At 54.7% G+C, this 21,396-nt stretch overlaps 1 protein-coding gene across 6 annotated transcripts in view; it reads left to right on the top strand.

The window, feature by feature from the left end:
- The window catches only part of Large1 (LARGE xylosyl- and glucuronyltransferase 1), a 334,576-nt gene that overhangs the window by 295,205 nt on the left and 17,975 nt on the right, over positions 1-21,396 (top strand). For all 6 annotated transcript variants that reach the window (XM_087192775.1, XM_021258337.2, XM_087192773.1 and 3 more), the window contains one exon: positions 12,538-12,702. In XM_087192775.1, coding sequence (XP_087048901.1) covers positions 12,538-12,702 — 165 coding nt within the window. The remainder of the gene's footprint in view (positions 1-12,537; positions 12,703-21,396) is intronic.

Genomic DNA, 21,396 nt, shown 5'->3' with positions numbered 1-21,396 from the left:
GGCAGTTCGACTTCCCGCCGGCTGAGGGACTTGAACAAATCACTGCTTACTGCCCAGGCTCGTACATTCTCCCTAAAGTGAAGGCTGCTGTTCTGGGCCAGGCCCAGGTGCCCCCCGTCCTCAGCCAGGCCCCTCCGGGGCTGTAGAAGTGCGCTTGCCTCCCCTCAGTGTGTGTTTCACAGGCCTGGCAAAGCTGGGTGGCTCTCCCTGGCAGAGCAGTAGATTACAAGGGAAAGGGAGGCCCCAGCAAAGGGGGCTCAGACTCTTCAGGGACCCACTCTGGGCATGGGCAGGGGCCGGGCCAGTGCAGGGGAGACCCAGAGAGAATCCTGGAGATGTGTCCTGGGCTCTCGGCGCCCATGGAGCGCCTCACAAGGCAGCCCGGCCGGCACAGGGTCCGGCCTAGCCTGTGGGTGCCACTGGAGTGAGCTCGGCGAGCCCTGGCGCCTGCCCCGGAAGGCTGTGCTCTGGGGGAAACCTGGAGGGAGGGAAAGGGAAGAGCCGGGCCGGCGCAGTTGGCCAGGTGCAGTGACGGGAGCCAGAGGACGCACCTGGCCTCTGTCCCTGTGTCCTGAGAAACCTGGATGGAAGCTGCAGTCCAGACGCCAGGAGGCTGAGTCCCACTGCTTCCTCTTCCGCTCCTCACCCCTGCCCAGCCCGGGGCTTCCTGGCTGCCCCTCCCCATCCTGTCTGGACACCGCTCTTGTGGACCTGGACCTTAGCTAGGGGTGAAGACGGCTGCGATGGAAGATTGGAGCCCGAATGGGAGTTGGAAAGAGCAGGAGGGATGCCGGGCGGGCAGAGTACGGGCCGTCCGTCAGGGACAGGAAGTGCACTGCAGAGGAAGCTGCCCCCCGACTCCGACTCCGTTGTCCTGGACCTCACAAGACAAAGAGGAGCTCTGGAGGTGGTTGGGTGGGGTGGGTGCTCCAGGCATGGCTGCACCTCGCTGATACCTGATGTCCAGCCCAGGTGACTCTCATTTGGTCAGAAAACTGAGAATCCTGTAGATTGCATCACTTCCTCGCCAGAGTCTCCCGGCTGAGCACTGCAGAGCGGACTCATGTCTGTCCACCTCTGGCCCAGAGCGCCTCCCTCTGCAGCAGGGCCGAGGTTCTCCCGGGGAACAGTGTCTGACGCCATGCCCCGATGGGGGCGTCCTCTGGAGCCCTTGGCTGGATGGATTTCCAGGGCTAACTCCAGAACTCAGCCTTAGCACAACACCGTCTCCTTGAAAGAACATTTGAATTTTAACCAACAAACTCTGTGGCTGAGTGACAGACCCCAACCTTCATGAATTGGGACTTGCATACACCGGAAAGAAAATCACTAAAGCAGAGAAGAAAATCCAAGGGAAATCATGCCCTCTATCCAGGCAAATTCTGTTTTCCTAGGGGGAATCTGCAGCAGTTGCATAGTGGCCCATAACTCAGGTTTTGCAACATCTTGGAATACTCAGGCGCAGATGGGTTTCCACCTCTATGGGAAGACGAGACTACTGTGCTGAAGCTTCTTGGATGCGAGCAGTGAGGCAGGGTGAGGCAAGCAGGGTCCCGAGTGACGAGGGCTAGGGCTGCTTCTGGAAGGTTAAGGTGGATCGAGGAAGAAACAACAATGGGTTTGGGGAAAAAACCCCGAATCCAGAATTACGGCCTTCCAGCCAGGCCTCTTGGCCTCAAGCAGGTGCCTGTTTAACCATGCCGTGACCTCTGTGTGGGAGCTCAAGGCATCTAACCATCTCTGCTACCGCGTGGCCAGCATGCTCAGGAGTCCCCTGCTTCGACACAGGCAACCGCCCCTCTTCCAGGAGCCTTCGCCACACCTCAGAATAGCCTGCACGCCTGGCACACGCTGAGGCCTCCCTCTGGCTTCCCTGGGTCTTCATCCTGCCCTGACCTTGTCTCCTTGCTGGGAAAGCAGGAGAGTGAGCGTGCCTTGGGGAGGAGACTGGGGAGTTGAGGGCCGGGCCCGAAGCGTTGGGACAGGGCTGTGAGGCTGTGCCGAGCCGGGCCGGGGTGCGTGTTGCCTTTAAATCTGGGCCAGGGTGCAGCTCAGGGGAGGAGCACTTCCCTAGGGTGCGGGTGCGCGAGGCCCTAGGTTTGATCCCCAGGACCACAGACAAAGAAAAGCACAGAACAGCATTCCTGCTGCTCTCTCTGGAAGCCTTTCCAGCCGCCCAGGGCAGGCGCCTCTTCCCACTCATCTTCCCGAACTCCCGTCTTCCAGCTGGGTGGGCACCGGGCCCCCAGAGAGGAGTGCCATGGCCCAGCAGGTGCTGGTGGGTGGCACCGTGGCTCAAGAGCCCAAACTGGGCGGGCGCTGTGTGCCCAGCCTGGTGCCTGGAGCCGCGTGCCCGGCACACAGGGTCTGTTGCCTTTCCTCAGCACCTGTCCCTTCTCAGTGCATTGGTGGTCTTCAGAGCTCTGAGTGGTGCTGGTGCAAATCACACAGCCGGCGCACCTCCCTGCAGTCTCACTGGAAACTCAGTGAGACGATGGGAGCCAAGGGATGCACCTGGGATTCTCCCGACGGCAGCATCTTCCAGATTGGTCCCAGCCGGTCCAAGGCCCCAGTGAGCACTGTAACAGGTGGCGCTGGGGACTGGGGCAGGAGAGCAGAGTTCTGAGCACTGCATAGGAGATGCCAAGTGCTGAAGGCTGCAGTGGGGATTCGGCTGACCTGGCTCGCTGTCCAGTCTTAGAGTCGCCTTCTCATCCCAGACGCAAAATACCCAACAACCGCAAATAAAAGGAGGAGAGATTTACCCTGGCGAGGTTTCCATCCATGGTCAGCTGGCTCCGAGGCAGGGTGGCATGGCAGAGGGGCCTGGCGGAGGAGAGCTGCTCACCGTGTGGCGGACAGGAAGCAGAGAGGGGATCCAAGAGGGAGATGGACCTTCTGAGTCACGACCCAGTGACCCACCCTTCCGACCAAACCCCACCTCCTGCAGTAGTTCCGCTCTGAGCCCCATACGCCTGTCACCTTCGAAAACCCGATAACGATAGCAGGAGGCTTTAGGGGGCAGCTCCTTACAAATCGTGACACCCAGCATCTTCCTCAAATATTTCAACACACAAGCAGAGCTCTTTGATTGTAGAATGCCTTGTGAGACGGGATCCCTAGAAGCCAACTCTAAAAATGCCCTACAAATTCTCTAAAGAACAGGATTTTGAGCAAGGGACCACCATCCCTGCTGACTGTAGATGTGGTGCCACTAACAGGACAGCGCCTCCCTGGAAGAGGGAGGTCTTCCTGGGATCCCCACAGGGCTGTCAGTCTCGTGGCTCGGGGTCCTGGCCAGCAGTGAGCATAGGATCATAGCGGAGGCGGGGAGACCACACCTCAGCTTTTCAGCTGTCATGCAGGGGTGGGCAGAGGTCACCCAGGTCAGCATCTGAAGGCCAAGGACCCCACAGGAAAGGGCTTCAGAGCAGGGTTCATTCCAGGGCTGTGCAGCGCGGGTGCTGACGTGCCCCATGCAGGGGAGAGAGGGCAGAGCGTCTGGTGGAGAGCAGAGACAAGCTCATCACAGTTCCTGCCTTCACTGAGGCCCAACAGCAGAGACAGAAGTCACAACAGGTGTAAGAAAGGCGCTCTGTAGATGGATGGCACAGATGAGCCCCAAGGGCTAAAGACCAGGGTGCCCCAGAAATGAGCAGTGGGTAAGAAGCTGCTGCCTCCGAAAGGCAGGGTCCAGGCTGTGTGAGCCTTCGGTCTGTGCTGAGGAGTTTGGCCTTGAACCTTTGGATCATAGTGCTAACGTATTTCTGAGCTGACCTGTTCCAAAACACGTATTTTATCACTATATCTGAATATATTATGAAACATAGAAGGCTGTAAAGTTTTACTTTATTATATGTTTATTTTCAAGTTAATTTACTAAAAGCCCTTTACCTTTATGAAAACATTAGCATTAATATTTTTAAATATAGCAGCATTATTGAATATGCTTCAATATTTTTCAAATGTTGGCTTAATGCTTTGAGACACAGTGAGTCATAGTCTTGGCTTTAAGGGCATGCTAAATAAAAGAACTTGGTTTTAGTGGTCATTATTAAAAAACGATCCCTTCCTAAATTATGCTGATCTAAATGGAAAGAAAGTATTCTGTTGTCTGTGCTTATTAAATTTTTTTCAATTCAACCCCAAAATCACACAAATTTTTTGTTGTTGTTGTTACCAGGGATCGAACTCTTGTCCTTGCGCTTGCACAGCAGGCGATGAATCACACAAATATTTTGATAGCATTCAGCTAGGGAATTTAAATCCTTTCTGACAATCATTTGGTTTTGCCGATTTATTAAATATTCTCAACATTTTCATATTTTTAACAAACATGTTCCAAACCCACTATAATTCTTTGTTTGGAAGTTGATTTTGAAGGTTAAAAATACAAGGTTTCTAAGTGTGTGGAAATGAGAGTTTTGATAGTTGCATCATTTCTGGCTTTATAGTCCCACAACAATGGAAGCAATTTCAGACATTTATTTTTAGAACCTCTGTATCAGAAATTTCTTCTTAAAGTAGTGATATTCTCCTTCATCTCCTGCCTGTGAAAGGATCAACCTAAAAGTGTGTGTTTCCTTGGGAAGCGTGGGACACGCAGTGCGGACAGCGTCCTTCCCAGGCCACCAAAGTGCACACAGCCCGGCTGCTCCTGCACCCTGGCCCGACAGCCTGAGGCCGCTGCCCTGTCAGCGGAGGCCCTGAGGAAGCCATGTGTGAGGCGCCTCGTTTTGTCTTCAGTCAGCCCGCTGGCGGTATCTGCACGCTGTCTGGGAGTCGCCTGTCCATAGGCGGCACAGCAGCCTGAGGGGGCGCCTGCTGGCCGAGTCCTAGAGTCCTCTGGTCACTGGCGGACACGACCACAGCTCCTGCCGTTGCCTGCGCGCTTTCCCCAATCAGGTCAGCATCAGTAAAATGGAGATCGCAGCTCTGAAGAGCCTGCTCCAGCCCTTCACCTTCGGTGCTGGGGAAGTCGCTGTCCCCAGACCCCTTATGGAAACGGGATCCGGCACTCTGTCAGAACCCCATCCTGCATGCCAGTCTTTGCTGTGAAGGAATTGGCTTCGTTTTGTTACCGTGTTATTTTTTTGTGTCACTTTCTCAGTTCTTTATTCCCAAGGCAGAAAAAGCAAGTGTTTCCCTTTGTGGACTTTATTATCTTTCATTTTTATGAAAATAATCTAAATCTCCTAAAGGACTGAGTTCTTTGTAAAGTTTCACAGAACTTAAAATATCAAACAGTTGTGGGGACTGTGGGCTCGTCCTCAGCTGCCTGGGTTTCCTGTGCCCGCGAGTCACAGCTCTGCACGACACCGGGCAGGACCTCCGGGCAGGAAGCGTGCTGGCTGTGAAGCCCTCTGCTACCCACTGTGATTATAAACCCGGACTCCAGACTCTCTTGAGGATTTAAGTTTTTGCCGATTCCTTGATACTCGTTTCTCTGCCCGTGATGGAACCGAAGAGGAGCTGCTCCTGGGTCCAGGGCTGGCATGAGCTTGTCTTGTGGAGCCTGTATTTGGAAGACTGTGGGACCTACAGAAAGGTTGCCGAAGTGTACAGAGGGTCCCGTACCCCATGGCCACTTTCACTGGCATCTCGCCTAGCAGAGGCTCAGCATCTGACAGCTGACGGCCCAACTTCTGTGCTGCCACCAGCCAGTTCCCCAGTAATTCCTGGTGCTCACCTCCCCTGGTCTGGGACAGCGTCTCCCTCTCTTTTTCTCATCCCTGACCGGGACAGCTGTGTGGGCTGGCATCAGGCAGTGCAGGAAACCTCTCTGCTTGCTTGTCTTGTTTCTCCTGGGGAGATGTAGGTCACGGGTTTCAGAGACATCGACAGGGAGCTGGAGTGCTGTCCGTCCGGGGGCCTGGACATCTGGGTCCATGGAGGTCTCTGAGGTGCTGACCTTCCTCACAGCTCAGGGCAGCTCCCTGCCTTCACCATGAGATGCTGCTTCCCTCCCTGCTGCGTCTCGGGTGGGGGTCACCGTGATACCCACCTGTGCATTATCGGGCCCCCCTATAAGGAGGCTTGTCCTTCGCCTCCATTTGTATTCATTTCACTTGCAAATCATTTATTTACATCCACTTGGACTTATGTATCCATACTTTGGATGACAACGTAAACTCTTTTTAAGCCATTCATTCATGTCCTGAGGGTTGTTTTACTTGACTGTCATCACTGTTACTATTCAGTAATGTTACTAAAGTGAATAGTAAGATACTAGAAGTAAGCAGCAATAAGACCGATGGAGCATGCCCCACTACAGCTCAAATACAAAGGCTGCCATGTCTTGCCCTCTGTGCGTTGCCACAGATATGGGCTCTCAGGTGACACGGCCAGCCGCTGCCTCCTTTCTCGAGTAGCATCTGCAACCCCGGCCAGCATGGAGAGCCCAGCCCTCGGCAGACATCTCCCACACACTTGCTGGGAGCCATGCCTCGCCCGTGCAGTCAAGACCGAGACCACGCAGGCTGCTCCTCTCTGTGAGCCCATGCTCCCCTGCAGGACACGGACCGCACCCGAAAGAAAAGAGCGAGTGAGCATGCCTTGCAGGACAGGGGAGCTCTGCCAAAGTCAAGCAGGGCCAGGGCAGGCTGCTGAGCTCTGAAGACCCCAGGCTGAAGGGAGAAAGCACCCTCCTCTGCCTCTCTGCAAAGGAGTCTGTTGGCCCTCCATGGACGCAGCCACGCTGGAACCTGTCCCTGGGTCTTAGGTCGTGAGGACGATGCACACTCAGCTGGGCCCAGGCCCAGGTGCTGGCAGGTTGGGCATGGCCCTCAGAACCCGGGAAGCCCGGTCCTGCTGCTGACTCAGCAGGCAGCAGGCAGCAGTGTGACCGTGAGCAGAGTCACACAGCACCCACCCCAAGGGCTCCAAGAGCTTCACCCAAGCCGACGACTCCCTGGGATCCAGACAGCTGCTTCTCATCCACCCTGGGCGAGACCCCTGACAGGCAGCTCCATGCCTGCCTCCAGGGGTGGAATCTGCCTCCCACCCTGAGTCTGTGCACCCGGCCAGGAGGGCACCGTGGGCACCAGCACGGGGCTGGGCACTGGGCCCGGGGAAGCCACACACACAGCACCCGGCCTCGGTGGTGCCCTTCTCCACACGTGGTTAGCTCGGCCACCGAATTCTTCCCACACAGCAGGGTCTGTCCACGCAGACCTTCGCCCCCATCTTAGGGCAAAGACATAAAACAGCCAAAAACACTGAATGCGGTGAACGTCAGAGATAGAGCTGCACCCCCCTCAGGACCTGGGAGCCTCCGGCTCTGCTCTGATGAGAGGCGTCGCTGCTCTTCCTTTTCTTCCTCTCCCCATCTCTGCCTCATCAGGCAGAGAAAGGAAGAACTGGCACAGATGACGGGACCGGAAATGACAGACAGGGCAGGCCTGTGCGTTGCTCAGGAGCACACATCGTCCAGGCGGGCACTAAATAATGGAGCAGTCCATCTGTGTTCTCGCCGCGCAGTGGTTCGCTGCTGCCGGGGAAGGGGTGTGTTTCCTGTATGAGTGGGACCTGAGAAACCGAGAGGCAGCAGGAGCCTGAGCCTCAGGAGACAGAGCTGGGACTGCCAGGACCCGGATGCTGTCTGTGCTGTATGGGAAACCTCGGTGAGAAGGACATCATTTCACTTAATAGCAATGCTTGCCAATCGTCAAGATTGGGAAGGGAAAGAAAGGGGTGGAATAGAAGCTTCCAAGGCCGGGGGGGAATACAAAGCGGAGTAGATGGGTTGGCAGTCAGACCTCGGTCAGGCCTCCCTTTGCAAACAGCACTGACAAAACACAGGCTTGATTCAGAGATCCAGTCACGCAGGAGGCTGGACGCTGTCATTTCTGCTGGGGCAGAGCCTTCCACCACCCCGTGCTCTGTGGGGCCCTCGGAGGGCGGATGGTGCCTCCCTGGGAACGCATCTGCTTCATGAGCTGGCTGGTTCAGAGCCCAAGCTCATCTCATGGACGCACTCACAGAATAATGTTCAGCCTGATACCTAGACAGTCAGGTGGTCCAGTCAGGTGGACACATGAAATTAATTGTCACAACTCCATGACATCTGTCTCATCCATCCTCTGCAGCAGGTAGCATCATTTCCTTTCAGCAGATTGGGAAATAGAGGTTCGAATACGTTAAGATTTTTGGGTGACAGAGTTGGGAAAGGGCAAGAGTAAAATTTGAACCCAGGGCTTTCTGATCCAGGCCAATTAGCGTGCTCCAATTACTGCACTCCATGTAAACCACCTTCCAGAACAGCACTCCGAGGCCTCTCCCTGCCCTGGCAGCCTTGTCTGGGGTATCACCTGCACCTTCCCCACCCTGTCTCTCAGCTCTGTGGAGCTCTGCAACCCTTTATTTAAAGTCTTGTTTCTTACTCTGCCTCCTCATGTAGAGATGCTGTTCTTATCCAGCCTTCCCAGGGGTACAGTCCTGTTTCATGATTTATTTTGTAATTAAACACATGAGGTATATCTTTGTGTCTCTATTTGTCAGGGTCCTCCAGAAAGAATCAATCAGACAGAAGGGCAGATGGATGGATGGGACGATGGATGGTTGGATGGATGGATGGATGGATGGATGGATGGATGGATGGATGGGTGGATGGATGGGTGGATGGATAGATGGGTGGGAGGATGGATGGATAGATGGGTGGGAGGATGGATGGATGGGAGAATGGATGGATGGATGGATGGTTGGATGGATGGATGGGTGGATGGATGGGAGGGTGGATGGATGGGTGGATGGATAGATGGGTGGGAGGATGGATGGATGGATGGATGGATGGGAGTATGGAAGGAAGGAAGATGGAGAGGAGGAGATGTTTTAGGGTAGTTGGTTGACATGATTATGGAGACTGAAGCCTCCTGACCGCATGGTATTTTCAGAAGGACCCATGTTGCTTGTGGAGGCCTCAGTCCAGAGATCAGTGAAGCTGTGGTATAACTCTCAGTCCAAGGCCAAAGATGTGAGGAGAAGTGGTGGACATTCTGGAATCTTTGGGTTGGGGACTCTGGAGTTCTGATGTCCAAGAGCAGAAGTGTGCACCCAGCTCCAGGAAAGGGGAGATGACCTTTTTATTCTGTCCCGGCCACCAGCTGACTGGGTGGTGCACCCCAGGCTGAGGGCAGATCCTCCTCACCTGTCTGCCCATGTGGTTCCAGTCTCCCCTGGAAATCTCACACACACCTGGAAGGGGCCTCATCAGGGCCCCAGGGAGTCCGTGGTCCACTCAGCCTGGCCCTGAGTTTAGCTATCACCTGCCTGTCAGTGCATCTGTCCCGACCTCTGCCACAGCTCTGAAAGGTAGGGGCTGTCCTTTCTGCATGACAGCCCACCACCACAGTGCCTGGGAAGTCACTGCAGGTCACACAGCTGACAGGAGCTGGGATGGGTCTGCCGTCTTTGGCCTTTACTCATCCTTCCAGCCATGAATCAGAATCCTCTAGATGACAAGGAGGAAAGACTTGTTACAGTACTATTCCACATGTGCATAAAAGAAGGAACTTAAACTCCTTTAAAAAATGACAAGCTAGGGCCGGGGATTCAGGTCAGTGGTTTTACTGCCTGCTGCGCAAGTGCGAGGACCTGAGTTCGATCCCCGGTACCAAAAAAAAAAAAAAAAAAAAAGTTGGAAAAATGACAAGCTTTAGGGCTTTTATAGCTGATTTACTATGGACAGAGAGAGTGTGAGGATTACTGAGAGTGTCATTACGATTTCCATTCTTGAACCAAAGGGCAGCTATCGAATACTGTCTGCCTGGCACGGGGCACTCCGAAAAACACTGGGTTTCCTTGCCAGGCTAGAAATCCACATCCCAGTGCTGCTAGATGCAGACACATAAATAAATGACAAAAGCATGTGCAGCATTCTCCAGGAGAATTAACTGCAAGAGTCCATGGAACACTAAGGAAGGACCCAGCACCTGCCCGTGTTGTTTGGTTATATTAGGAGAGTATGAAGTAAGGATCAGAAATCCCAGTTTTCAGTGGCTTCCAATAAAGTGCAAGGCTTGAACTTCTCACCTGAACATTCAGGAGTAGATAGCTCGGAGCATTGGCTTAAAAGTTACCAACGTCTAGCCTCCCCATTGTGGTCACAGAATAGCTGTCATGGTTTCAGTCGCTGCCTCTCAGTTCGTGACAGGTGGGTGGAATGAGAGGGGGATGTCAGCAGCTACATCAAAACCTTTTTATTGGGAAATCATGCTTTCCTGCGAGATTTTTGGGCAGTTTTGCATCGCATAGCCATGCCTAGCTGCAAGGGAGTCTGGAAAATCAAAGATTAGGATCGTGATGGTTGGCTTAGATCTTAAATAGCTGTTCATTCACAGGGGCAGAATACAGTGCAACTGCAGATCAAACAGCCTCTGTTAGGGATGAGGAATGGGAGGGGAGGGAGATGGGCTGTGGGCAGCCATCTACCCAGAGTTCAGGAAAGCTTTACAGATGAGGTGCGGTCCCATGTGTGACAAACAGACAGGAACATGATGCAAAAGGGTGGGGCGGGGTATTGTGGAAGTGGAGTCAGGACACAGCGGGAATACCTTCCACCAAGACATGGGCTGGGATTGGAGCTGGGGCCAGCTTGCAGCAGACTCAGCTGCAGGCCAAAGAGCGCTAGTGCTGTTCTGTGGTGACCAAGGGTCTTGGGTGGACGCCGGTTGTCCAGGGCGCACCACCCCCCATCACTGGGCAGAGACAGGAGCTGGGCTCCTACTCACTGGGCATAACACAAAGGCTCTGACTGCTCAGATCTGACTGGAAGCATGCCCGCCAGCGTTACAGCCGCTGTCCATCGCCTCACCCCTATCCTGGGGTCCTGTGCCTCCCTCTGCTGCCAGCGAGTGACACAGCTGCTCATCTGCCCCTGGCCATGCTGACCACCTCCGTCTTCCCAGATGATGTCTGAGTTTCTGGGACAGCAGTCGCCTTCTGTCGGTCTCTGTGTCTCCCACGCTGCAGGCTGCCTCAGTCTCCAGGGGCATCCTGGGTGCAGGGCAGTCACACGCAGCCCCCTGGTGCTGAGCAGCCTCTCTGCCTCCCTGTGGCCCCTGACCACCCCGCAGCCAGTGTGGGGAGGGCCCCTGTCATCAAGGAGAGGGAGGAGGCACAGATTCCCAGCCCCCCCCCGTCCGCTGGGGCTCTCCCACTTTCCGCCGTGTGACGTGGGGCAGTCTGCCACAACCTGCTCACAGGTGGCCAGAGCAGCGCTTGCAGCTCAGCCTCTGCCACCCACCTGTGAGCTGCAGAGGGAACGCTAAATCCAGACGCTGCTGAGGTCAGTCCCCTGCTCCCTGCTCACCAGCGCACAGAGACCTGTCTCGGGCAGGTTCTCAGCGAGCACCTGGCAGCCCTGGGTGTGAAAGCGTGTCAAATTCTCTGCCTCCTGCGTGCCGCACGCCGAGCCAGCACTGCCAGGTGACTCGGTCCCTCAGGGGCCCGGAAATGACGCTTCTCACCAGTCGACTGTAGGGATGAGGAGCCTCAGCAGTTCGAACCTAAGCCAGCTTCTCCGAGTCAGGAGGGGTTAGTGGAGAGCGGTGGCGGGAGCCAGGAGGGCCGTGTGAGTCTGGGAGCCCCTCTGTCCCACTCTGGGCCTGGGTTTCTTGGCACTTGCGCGGCGCCCCCAGGACCAGCTGCTGAGGGCTTCTGTGAACGCGTGCAGCTGGCTGATAAGGCGCAATGGCTGCTTCCAGTGCTGCTCTTCTGAGCCGCAAGTGCCTGAGCCGCTCGTGAAATCTGTTCCTCTCTGCGTCAAGCCCCGGTCAGTGCCCGACGCTGGGCAGTGCTCGCCATCCACACCTACTGAGTGGACGGGGTGCGTCAGGAGCGTGCAGGCAGGAGGGACCCGGACTAGGCTAGGCTTGACCAGGACCAGCGGGGGTCGCGGCCGCGCCTGGGTCCCTCGCCGCTAGAGAGCACTGAGCACAGGGAAACCTCAGCAGGTTGTTTCGGGATCCCGGTAGCAGTGTGTGTGACCTGTGCGCTGTTCGTACGTGTGTGTGCGAACTGTGCTAAGAGCCTGGGCCGGGACAGAGACCGCACTGGTTATTAAACCCAGAATTTACTTTAAAGTGGCAGTGGGCACAAGTGGGCACTGCATAGCTAAATAAAGCCAGAACAGCTGCAGGCCACAGTGGCTACACAGTCACAGGAGCGCAGGAGGAAGTAGGCGCCAGCGTGGGTCCCGGGCAGCATCAGGCAGCAGCTGTGGGCACAGCAAGGGGACAGGGGGTCGTGCATGTGGCTGCTGCTGAAGGAGGCGCCACAGCAGGATGGAGACCGGGCAGGTGAGGGCGCTTCAGTCCTCGTCCGTGTCCCCCTCCGCCCCGAGCGCAGCTCAGGCCGAGACAGGACTCGCAGGCCTGGCCTCCATGGCTTCCACCTGGCAAAGGTGGGCACCGTGAATTCCTCTGTCACCGATGGGGAAGCTGAGACACAGGCTTGCCCAGGGTCCAGTGACTGCACAGGACAGTCAGGGCCTGAGACTCCTGGGTCCGTGCCCCTCAGTCCCGTGGCCCTCACCCCCAGGTCATCCACTGGAACTCGCCCAAGAAGCTGCGGGTGAAGAACAAGCACGTGGAGTTCTTCCGCAACCTCTACCTGACCTTCCTGGAGTACGACGGCAACCTGCTGCGCCGGGAGCTCTTCGGGTGCCCCAGCGAGGCTGGCGTGGCCGACGCCAGCAACAAGGACGTGAGTGGCCCTGCAAGGCGGGGACAGGGCCGGGCTGGAGGGTTGGTGAGCACCTGGGGCGGAGCACCTGCGGGAGGCAGGTGAAGTCCCTGGGGCCAGGAACCCCACATCTGTGCCCCGGTCTCCTGGGGGACACGAGGGTCCCCTCAGGCCGGGCGCCCGTCACAGGGCGGCCAGCGTCTGCTCTACTTTCCGGGGCTTTGCTGCTAATTTTCCGCGTGTTGAGTCTCGTCTGACGCTCATGGAGGCCTCTTCCAGTTGGGGAATCGAGGCACGGAGAGGCTGAGCTTGGCGTGGGGTTGTGGGGCGGCTCTGAGCCTGCCCCTCCGCCCATGTGGCTCGGAAGGCCGCTCCCCCTCCGCGAGCTCCGTTTCCTCCCGCCAGAGCAGGTCTGGGTCTCCCTGGAGCCCTCTTGAGAGTAGGCCAGGAGCTGCATGAAAGCCCAGACCTAGAGGACCAGGGTTCTCTCTGCCTCTCCGCCCTCCGTGCTGCCGAAGGGCGGCGCTCAGAACCTATGTTTCTCGCCCTGGGGCCAGGCACTGCCTGCTAAGCCCGAGGTTCTGTAGGTCCCTGCCCTCGCTGGACAGGTAGCTTTTCTTTTTCCCATTAAGTTAATTGGTACATTTTCGGTATACAATACACTCACATTCATCATTGGGATCTTGTACCATTACATGAGTCTCTTGGTTCTCTTTTGTTTCCCCTTCCCCTGCTCTCCCTTCACCCCCTCCACCCTTCCCTATTTGCAAAGACCTTGTTTCCATTTTTTTCCTTTTCTCATATTTTTCTTTTCCCTTTTTTCCTTTCCCCTACTCTTCCCACTTCCCCTGCTCCTTTAGACCTTTTCTTCCTGTTACACAATATCAATTATACATTTTTTTAAATTACAATATCAAGATCTAGGAGACATTACCACAGATTTTACAGAATTTAAAAGGATATAGAAAACATATTTCAAAAATCTGTTTTGAAATAAATTTGACAACTTCTAAGAAGTACCTTGGAAGACAAATTAATGAAACTAACTCTGGAGGAAATATAAAATTTGAATAGCACCTATTTAAAGAAAGTATATTCCTAGCTTGAAAACCTACCTATATGACAACAGCAGGCTCATATACATTTTAACTGATAAATTATATCAAACAATTAAAGCAGAAAAAAGAAGGAACACTTCTCCCCTCATTTTAGGAACTCAACATTGTGCTAATCCTAAAACTGGATAAAGATAATAGAAGAAAAAAGTATGAACATAGAAATTTGTTTAACAAAACAAATGAATAGAAGTCACATCTGGCAGGATGTAGAAAGTGGTTTTGTTATAGGGATGGCAGTGTTGGTTCAGCATTGGAAGATGCACCCCCAAAAGTCATCATTTTAACAGAGGAAAGGAAAAAGCCATATGATCCTGTCACTAGTTGGAGAAAATTATCAGACTAAACTCCACAGCTGTTCATGGTAAAAGCTATCAGGAGACTAGAAGTAGAACAGAACCTTCTCAGCAGATTAAAGACATGTACTCCATACTTCCAGCAAGAACGCCTTATATGAATGGAGAAGATACAATGCTTTCTCCTTAAGGTGGGGAACAAGGGCAGATATGCTTACTCTTTCTTTATCTGTCCATTAAACTTTGAAACCTAGTCCCCACCAAAATAGTCTGGCAATAAAATGACACAACTAGGATAGGACTGGCAAGGTAGAAGCAAAATCTTTATATGTAGATGAAATGATCATCTACAGAGAAAATACTAAGAAATCTCTAGGAGCCCCTAGAACTTGTATTTGAATTTAGCAGGATTAGAAAACACAAGGTATATATAAAAATTCAGGTCTGTGTATACTTGCTATAAATGAAGAATTGGATATCGAAATTTAAAAGTTATGTAGGAGCACAAAGGACCTAGAAAAGTTAAAAGCAAAAACAGTGTTGGAAGATGTTTAGTACCTAATTTTAAGACTTCTTCTAAATCTACAGTAATCAAGGCAGTGTTGGTGTAAGGAAAGACATATAGATCATTTGAATAAAACAGAGAATCTAGAAATAGAACCACATGTATATGGTCCACTGAGTTTTGAAAGATTATTTAACATTAGCATTTTATAGTATATAAACTCAATTCAAGAGCCAAGGAAGAGATAGTGTTTTCAGCAAATGGCACTAGAACACCTGGTATCCATATATAAAAAATTAACCTCAACCCTTTATTTCCATACATGACAATAACTTGAAGGGATCTATGAACCTAAATATGAAAGCCTGAAAGTATAAAACTTTAAGAAGAAATTATAAGGGAAAATATTTATGAATTCAGGGTAGGCAAGGACTACCTAGCATACAAAAGATATGATGTATAAAAGAAAAAAATTGATAAATCAGATTCCATCAAAATTTAGAACTTTAAATGACATCATTAAAATGAAAAGTAGTCCTTAAACAGACCATATTTACAATCCATATAACCTATAACCAGAATATATAAAGAATTCTTAGAGCTCATTAATAGACAATCCAATTAAAAAGTAGACATAAAATCATAGCCAGTACAGCAGAAGGAAAGGTGTGCAACTCTAGAATCAGAAAAATACTAATCAGTACAATAACAAGATTGAATTATACACTCATTAGGGAGATGAAGTCAAAAGTTTTAAAAGCCTTGTCATGACTTTTTCTTTTTGTTGGATTCTCCCCCTTTGTGTTTAATTTGTCACGCCCAATACATTCATTCTGCTGGGTTTCCTGGGGTTGTGATCCTCATTGTCTCTTCCTAGGGTATTGTCTAAAATTTTGGGGAGTGCCAGTTTGATATTCATGAAGTTCCTGAGGTGCTCTTTATCATGAAAGTATCTTATTTCTCCATCCATTTTGAAAGATAGTTTTGCAGGGTACATCAATCTGGGTTGGAGGCTGTTTTCCTTTAGGGCTTGAAATACATCACTCCAAGCTCTTCTTGCCTTGAGGGTTTGCATTGAGAAGTCTGCTGTGATTCTGATGGGCTTTCCTTTGTATGTGATTTGTTTCTTTTCTCTCACTGCTTGTAGAATTTTGTTCTTCTGTTGGATTTCTGGAATCCTAACTATTATATGCCTATATGTAGATTTTTTTTGATTAAGGCTAGCTGGAGTCCTACATTCCTCACTTATCTGTATTTCAAGTTCTTTTCTCCTCCTTGGGAAGTTTTCTGCCATCACTTCTGTGAAGAGTTTTTTATGTCATCTGCACTCTCTCCTCTTTCTTCATTGACTCCAATCAGTCTTATGTTATTCTTCTTTGCATCATCTAGCAGCTGCTGGATTGATTTCTCATGTTCCTTTACAATTTTAACGCAATTTTTCTTTTCCTGGTCACTAATTGCAATCTTATCTTCTATATCTGAAATTCTATCCTCACATTGGTTCATTCTGCTGCACAGACTTTCGATGGAGTTTCTAATCTCCTGGAAATCTGTTTGCATCTGTTTTATGGATTCCATTTGTTTCCTATGTTGGGATTCCATCATGTTCCTCAGATCCTCTATTTTTTTTATCTGTGTCCTCTCTAGATTTATTAATCATGTCTTGCACCATGAGCAAAATCATTGCTGTTATCTGAGTAATTATTTCTGATTTCATTTTTCCCAGATCCTCTTTTGTTGCCAGTTCAGAGAGTCCAGGTGGTTGAGTATCAGATTGCTCCATCTCATTTCCCTTTGGGGTTGCTGTGGATGATCCAGAAGTCTGTTTCTGAGGCTTTACGTGTCTTCTCATTTCCACGGGGCTGGGGGGGGGGGGGCGTTGCTTCTGGTGCCTGCGCAGCTCACCTTCTCTGCCCTAGGAGCTTGGGATCCCAGCAGGATCCTTTTCAAAGCCTGTCCTGCCTCACACCCCATGAGTCTAGTCCTCTCCACACTGCTGAGGCCGCTTCTGAAGGCCCTGTGGCAGACAGAGGTCGCTCAGCTACCGGAGGAACCCAGCGCTCAGGCAGCTGCCTCTGGACAGGTATCTTGTGGAGACAGGATCCATACGGGAACAAACTGTCCAGAGGATGGCCACCTACTGCCAGGCGCTCCGCAGCGACGGGCTAGAGATAGGGGTGGCCCCATCAGCTGGGGCCTGGAAGGTTTCTGTGAGGGATAATGTTCAGGCTGAAGCCCGAGTGATAGGAGAGAGCCCGCTGCAGTAGAGGCAGAGAAGGATGTGCTGGGTGGGGAGCAGTGGGTGCGAAGGCTCTGAGGAAGGACAGGCCGTGGGGAACAAGGTGCCCGTGTGCGCAAAGACCCTGGGAAGAAAGAAGGAGCGACACGGGCAGGAGCCGGGGGCCCGATCTGGAAGCAGGGCTGAGGAGCCTATTGCAACCCAAATTAAGGACCCAGCATTGTGGCGTTTTACTGATCCTCAGGGTTTTCGTAGTGTTTTGGATGTTCTGAGAATCCCTTTCCGGCAGCAGAGGGTGCTGAACTCACCTGGCCTTTTCACAGGGTGACTGTCCCAGGGCACCCAGCCTCCAGGTCCCAGGGCAGCAGCCGTGGCTCCGGGCTCCGCCACCCCCAATGCCTTGTCTCCCAGTGCCCTCCCTGGCAGCGCTGACCGAGTCGGGGCTGGGTGCTGGGGTCAGGGCAGCCAGGGCAGCAGTGGCTTCCTGAGGAGGGCATGGGCCAAGCCAGCAGGCAGGGTGCCTGGCGGTGCCCGTGCCCCATGGGCGGTGTGGAGGGCATCCGTGCCCAGGTGCCGTTCACGTCCCAAGGTGTCGAAGGCGCCACGCGGACCGGGCCGCTGCCCTCAGACCGCCAGGGACCTGGTGAGACCGTGGGCAGGCGACTTGGAGCCAAGCACTGTGCACATTGCACGCATTTCCCAGGCGCCCAGGCCCACCCGAGGCCCTGCTCTGCTGCTGGAGGGTGGCTCTGGGGTTTGACTGGGCCTGCCAGGCATGCCCGGCAGAGGGGGCATCACCTCAGCGCCGCTGTGGAGCGAGCGAGGGCCGTGCTGAGCAGTCGGGAGAGGCCTGGGCTGGTGCTGCTGCCCAGAAGGAAGGAAGGAGCCCAGTCAATCTGCTCGGTGTGGCCCTGGAAGGGCAGCGACTGACCTGTGTTCGTCCACGCAGCCCCTGCCGCCAGCGAGCCCCGGATGCCACGAGATGCCAGGAGCACTGAGGGGCGCGGGGCGGAGGCCAGTTCAGCTCCAGTTGTCACGCGTCTTCCTCACAGCTGCCCAGGAGGCCCAGCAGCCCTGGCCCCACAGTCCTCCCTCGGCTGGTGGGGAGCCCCACGGTCAAGCTGCCCGCCTCAGTGACGGGAGAGTCCTGTCCCCAACCAGCCAGCCTGGCCCGCATGTAGGATGTGCCTGTGCCATTTGAGGCTGAGGCAAGCCGCTGTCCCTGGGCATCCTGTGTGCAGTGTGTCGCAGTCTCCTCGTGAACACCTTCCTCCCCCGGGGAGTCCAGGGGACCGCTTGCCTCCCCGGGGTCACAGTAGCCGGTCCTGCCGGAGTGTGGGGAGCTTACCCCGGCTGTGCACTTCCTCAGTAACTGAAGGGAGCTGCCCCGAGGCTGCAGGGGCACCGATGGGCCTGGGGGAAGGACGGGAAGCGGCCTGGGGCCCCTGCTGCCTCCTGCGGACCTTCCTGACAGCTGTCACCCCGAGTTTGTCGTTCAGGAACAGCCATTTCTGGGTTCGCCTCCTTGTCCATCCTCCCGAGGGAGCCAAATAAAGGAGAAGACACACGGAGGCTTGTAACGCAGGAAGGCTGGCAGTGAAGGAACTATCCGCTGTGTGTTAGCAGACAACTGTGAAATGCATCAAACGCCAAAAAGGGCGGGTTGGACCCCAAGGAGCTTGGACCCTGTGGAGTGGAAGGCATCAGGCTATGCCAGAGCATCACGGCCAGCCCTGCCCTGTGGCCGCTGCAGATTCACTTGTGGACAGTGAGCTGTCCCCGGCCAGGCCTGTGTCCTCCAGCGCGGCACTCCAGGCCCTCAGCACCATCCCCACGCGGGCGCCAGCCTCCTCACCAAGTCGCCCCACCTGTGACAGCTCCCAGAGCCGTTTGTTCCAGGACTTTCCCTGCCTCCTCCCAGCCTCTGGGTGCTGCAGAGCTCCCACGGGAAAGAGAAGAGCAGCTGCCACCCTCCTCGCAGTGGGAGGGCGGTGTCGCCCGTCGGGTTCTGCAGAAACCAACTCCCTGGAGCTGCTTTCCCTGCACAGCATCACCGCAGCTCTGCAAAGGGACCCACGTGTGGAACCAAGCTCCCTCTGCCCTGGGGCCACAGAGCTGGAGCTGCGCTTGGAGTGGACGTCACTTTGTGTTTAGAAGTAATTTCCACAACTGCAATTACTTGGTGACTGTCCTGGTTGTTTTGCTTGAGAAGTTTTTCTTTTTTGGTACCGGGGATCAAACTCTGGTCCTTGCGCTTGCAAAGCAGGCGGCGACACCACTGAGCTACATCCCCGGCTGAGAAGCTTTTCTTATACCAAGGCAGTTATTATTATATTATTATTTCCACTAGGAGGGGAGAATGCAGGCTGAGTTCCAGAAGAGCACGGGGCAGAGGACTCTCATTGCCCCGATGCCCTGTTGCCTGGCCTCTCTGTGTAGTGTCCCGACCTAACATCGCAGGGCCCCATCTGCCCGTCTGCAGGCCTCTTCTCTACTCCTTCATCGTGCTGATCGCCGATCACGCTACCTGACTCGGGACTCGCTGGTCACTTGTCGATACCTCTTGATGCCCCCTGGAAGTCTGCCTGGCGCCTGGTTCATGCCTGTAACTGTGTTGAATAAATGAACTGTAACAAGTTTATGTTCCTGAGGCGTTTGCGGGGTGCCTGACGGCGCCTGTGCTGGGCACGGGAAGCCTGCCCTGAGCGGGGTGCAGGACCTGGTGGAAGGAGCTGCAGCCTCCGGGAGCCTCTCTCTCTGCTCTCTTCCCTGTGACATGGCTGGTAGACTGACCCCGCAGCCCGAGAGATCAAGGTGGCCATCGTCGGCTGCTGGAGAAGCTCATCTTCTGGTCACTCCGAGTGCCCTCCCCACTCCCAAACAAAGACAGGGTCCACACGCCAGTCCCTCCTGCTGCCGGGACCCTCGGGACACTCTCCGGATTCCGAGCCCACAGAGAGCAGTGGACCTCAGCTGCCTTGGACCTCCATCAGGAGTCAAACTGAGGCCCGTGTGAGGAGATTCTGCAAAGGAGACGCTGCCCGGCACTGCCAAGCAGCGGATGGCCTGGGGGAACAGCTGTGTCCCCGAGAGAGCCGGGAGAACACCCGGATGCATCCGGTCCCTGCTCACACACGTGGGCTGCACATCACCAGGAACTCACACCCACAGCAGGCAGCCAGGCAGGGCGGACAGTGCCTGGATCCGAGGGCAGCCCTCTGGGCCAGTTCCCTGGCACAGATCTGGGGTCCCAGCCTGGCCACTGGAGCCAGTGGAGGGGAGGAGGGTGCAGGAGCCTGAGGCCCCCAGACTCAGAGGTGGAGCTTGGGTCCCTCAGCCCCGCGCCCAGCTGCCCAGTGCCCACCTGGTCACAGTGGGTACAAGCAGCTTCCCTCTGGGTGGGTCTGCCTCTCTCCACTCCGAAACAAGACTGCCTCACGACACTCTGGGCTACTTCCTGAAGCAGGGCCACAGCGACCCAGCTGCTAGACACAGGAGGACTAAACGCAAAGACAGGCTGGGATGTAGGACAGAGGGGCACACAGCACGCCCCCCTAGACCACACCTGCTGAAGGGCAGAACCTGGGGCTCAGTCCCACCCCCCCGCATGGGGCTCGGTGTGAAGTAGGAGCCCAGTGATCATTGGTGTGTGGATTCATCCTGACGCCTGGGAGAGAGGAGGCCATGCCTTTGCTTCTCATCCGCTGCAAGTCTAGCAGGGCCAGGCCAACCCTCCCTAACCTGCACTGGCTCCAACAAATGCCCCAAGAGTGGAGCTGTCACATGGTTCCCCTCATCCAAAGCCGATCTGGGCTCCTGGCCTTGGACTCCCCAGTGCCGGGGAGCACTAAGCTGGGGTCTCCTGCCCATCTGGCTTGGCAGCACCTCAGCACTTCGTGGCCACCAGGGAAGAGCCTGGCCAGGCTTCAGGAGCAGGTCCGGGCCCTGATCTCAGCATGCATCACTCGAGTGTGGGAGGAGGAGGATGAGGGGAAGAGGGACGTGCAGGCCGGAATGTGGAGAGCTGAGGGCACACACAGCTCCCAGTGCCGACTTCCCAGCAGCTCCGGGAAGACAGAGGTGCGGGAAGAGCCGAGCAGGGGCCTCTGAGACCCTCACGTGGCCCTGCCCTGCTGAGCTGCTCAGGAGCCGGGGGAAGTGACACAGACCAGACCGCCGCGGGGCTCTTGGGCAGAACATGGCAGTGGCTGCACCCTGGGCCCAAGCTCCTGCTGGGCTCCACAGCGCCCTGGCCTGCTCGGCCTGTCCGGCCAGTTTCTCCTCCTCAGGCTGTCGGCCTGGAACAGAGTGGGAAGCGGTGTCCATGCTGCCCCGAGCCACTCATGTGTGGTGGGCCAAGGTGCACTCAGGTTACCCTGAGGCAACCCTGCTGGGGCCCAGGAAGAGAGGATGTGGACATGGGCGGGGTGGACATTACTTGAGCGTCCTCTGTCACCACAGACTCATCTGGCCAGAGAGCAAGGAAGAGCCCAGGGTGCCTGGTGCAGCAGCAGCTCCTGGGTACCACAAGGACGCCGGGCCCTCTTAGACCTGGACGAG

This window comes from Heterocephalus glaber, unplaced genomic scaffold, assembly GCF_053883595.1.
Source record: "Heterocephalus glaber isolate CG9 unplaced genomic scaffold, H.glaber_assembly_v1.0 deba00001572, whole genome shotgun sequence".
Lineage (NCBI taxonomy): Eukaryota > Metazoa > Chordata > Mammalia > Rodentia > Bathyergidae > Heterocephalus > Heterocephalus glaber.
The sequence above is the reverse complement of the archived record's forward strand: the minus strand, read 5'-3'. Positions and strand labels throughout refer to the sequence as shown.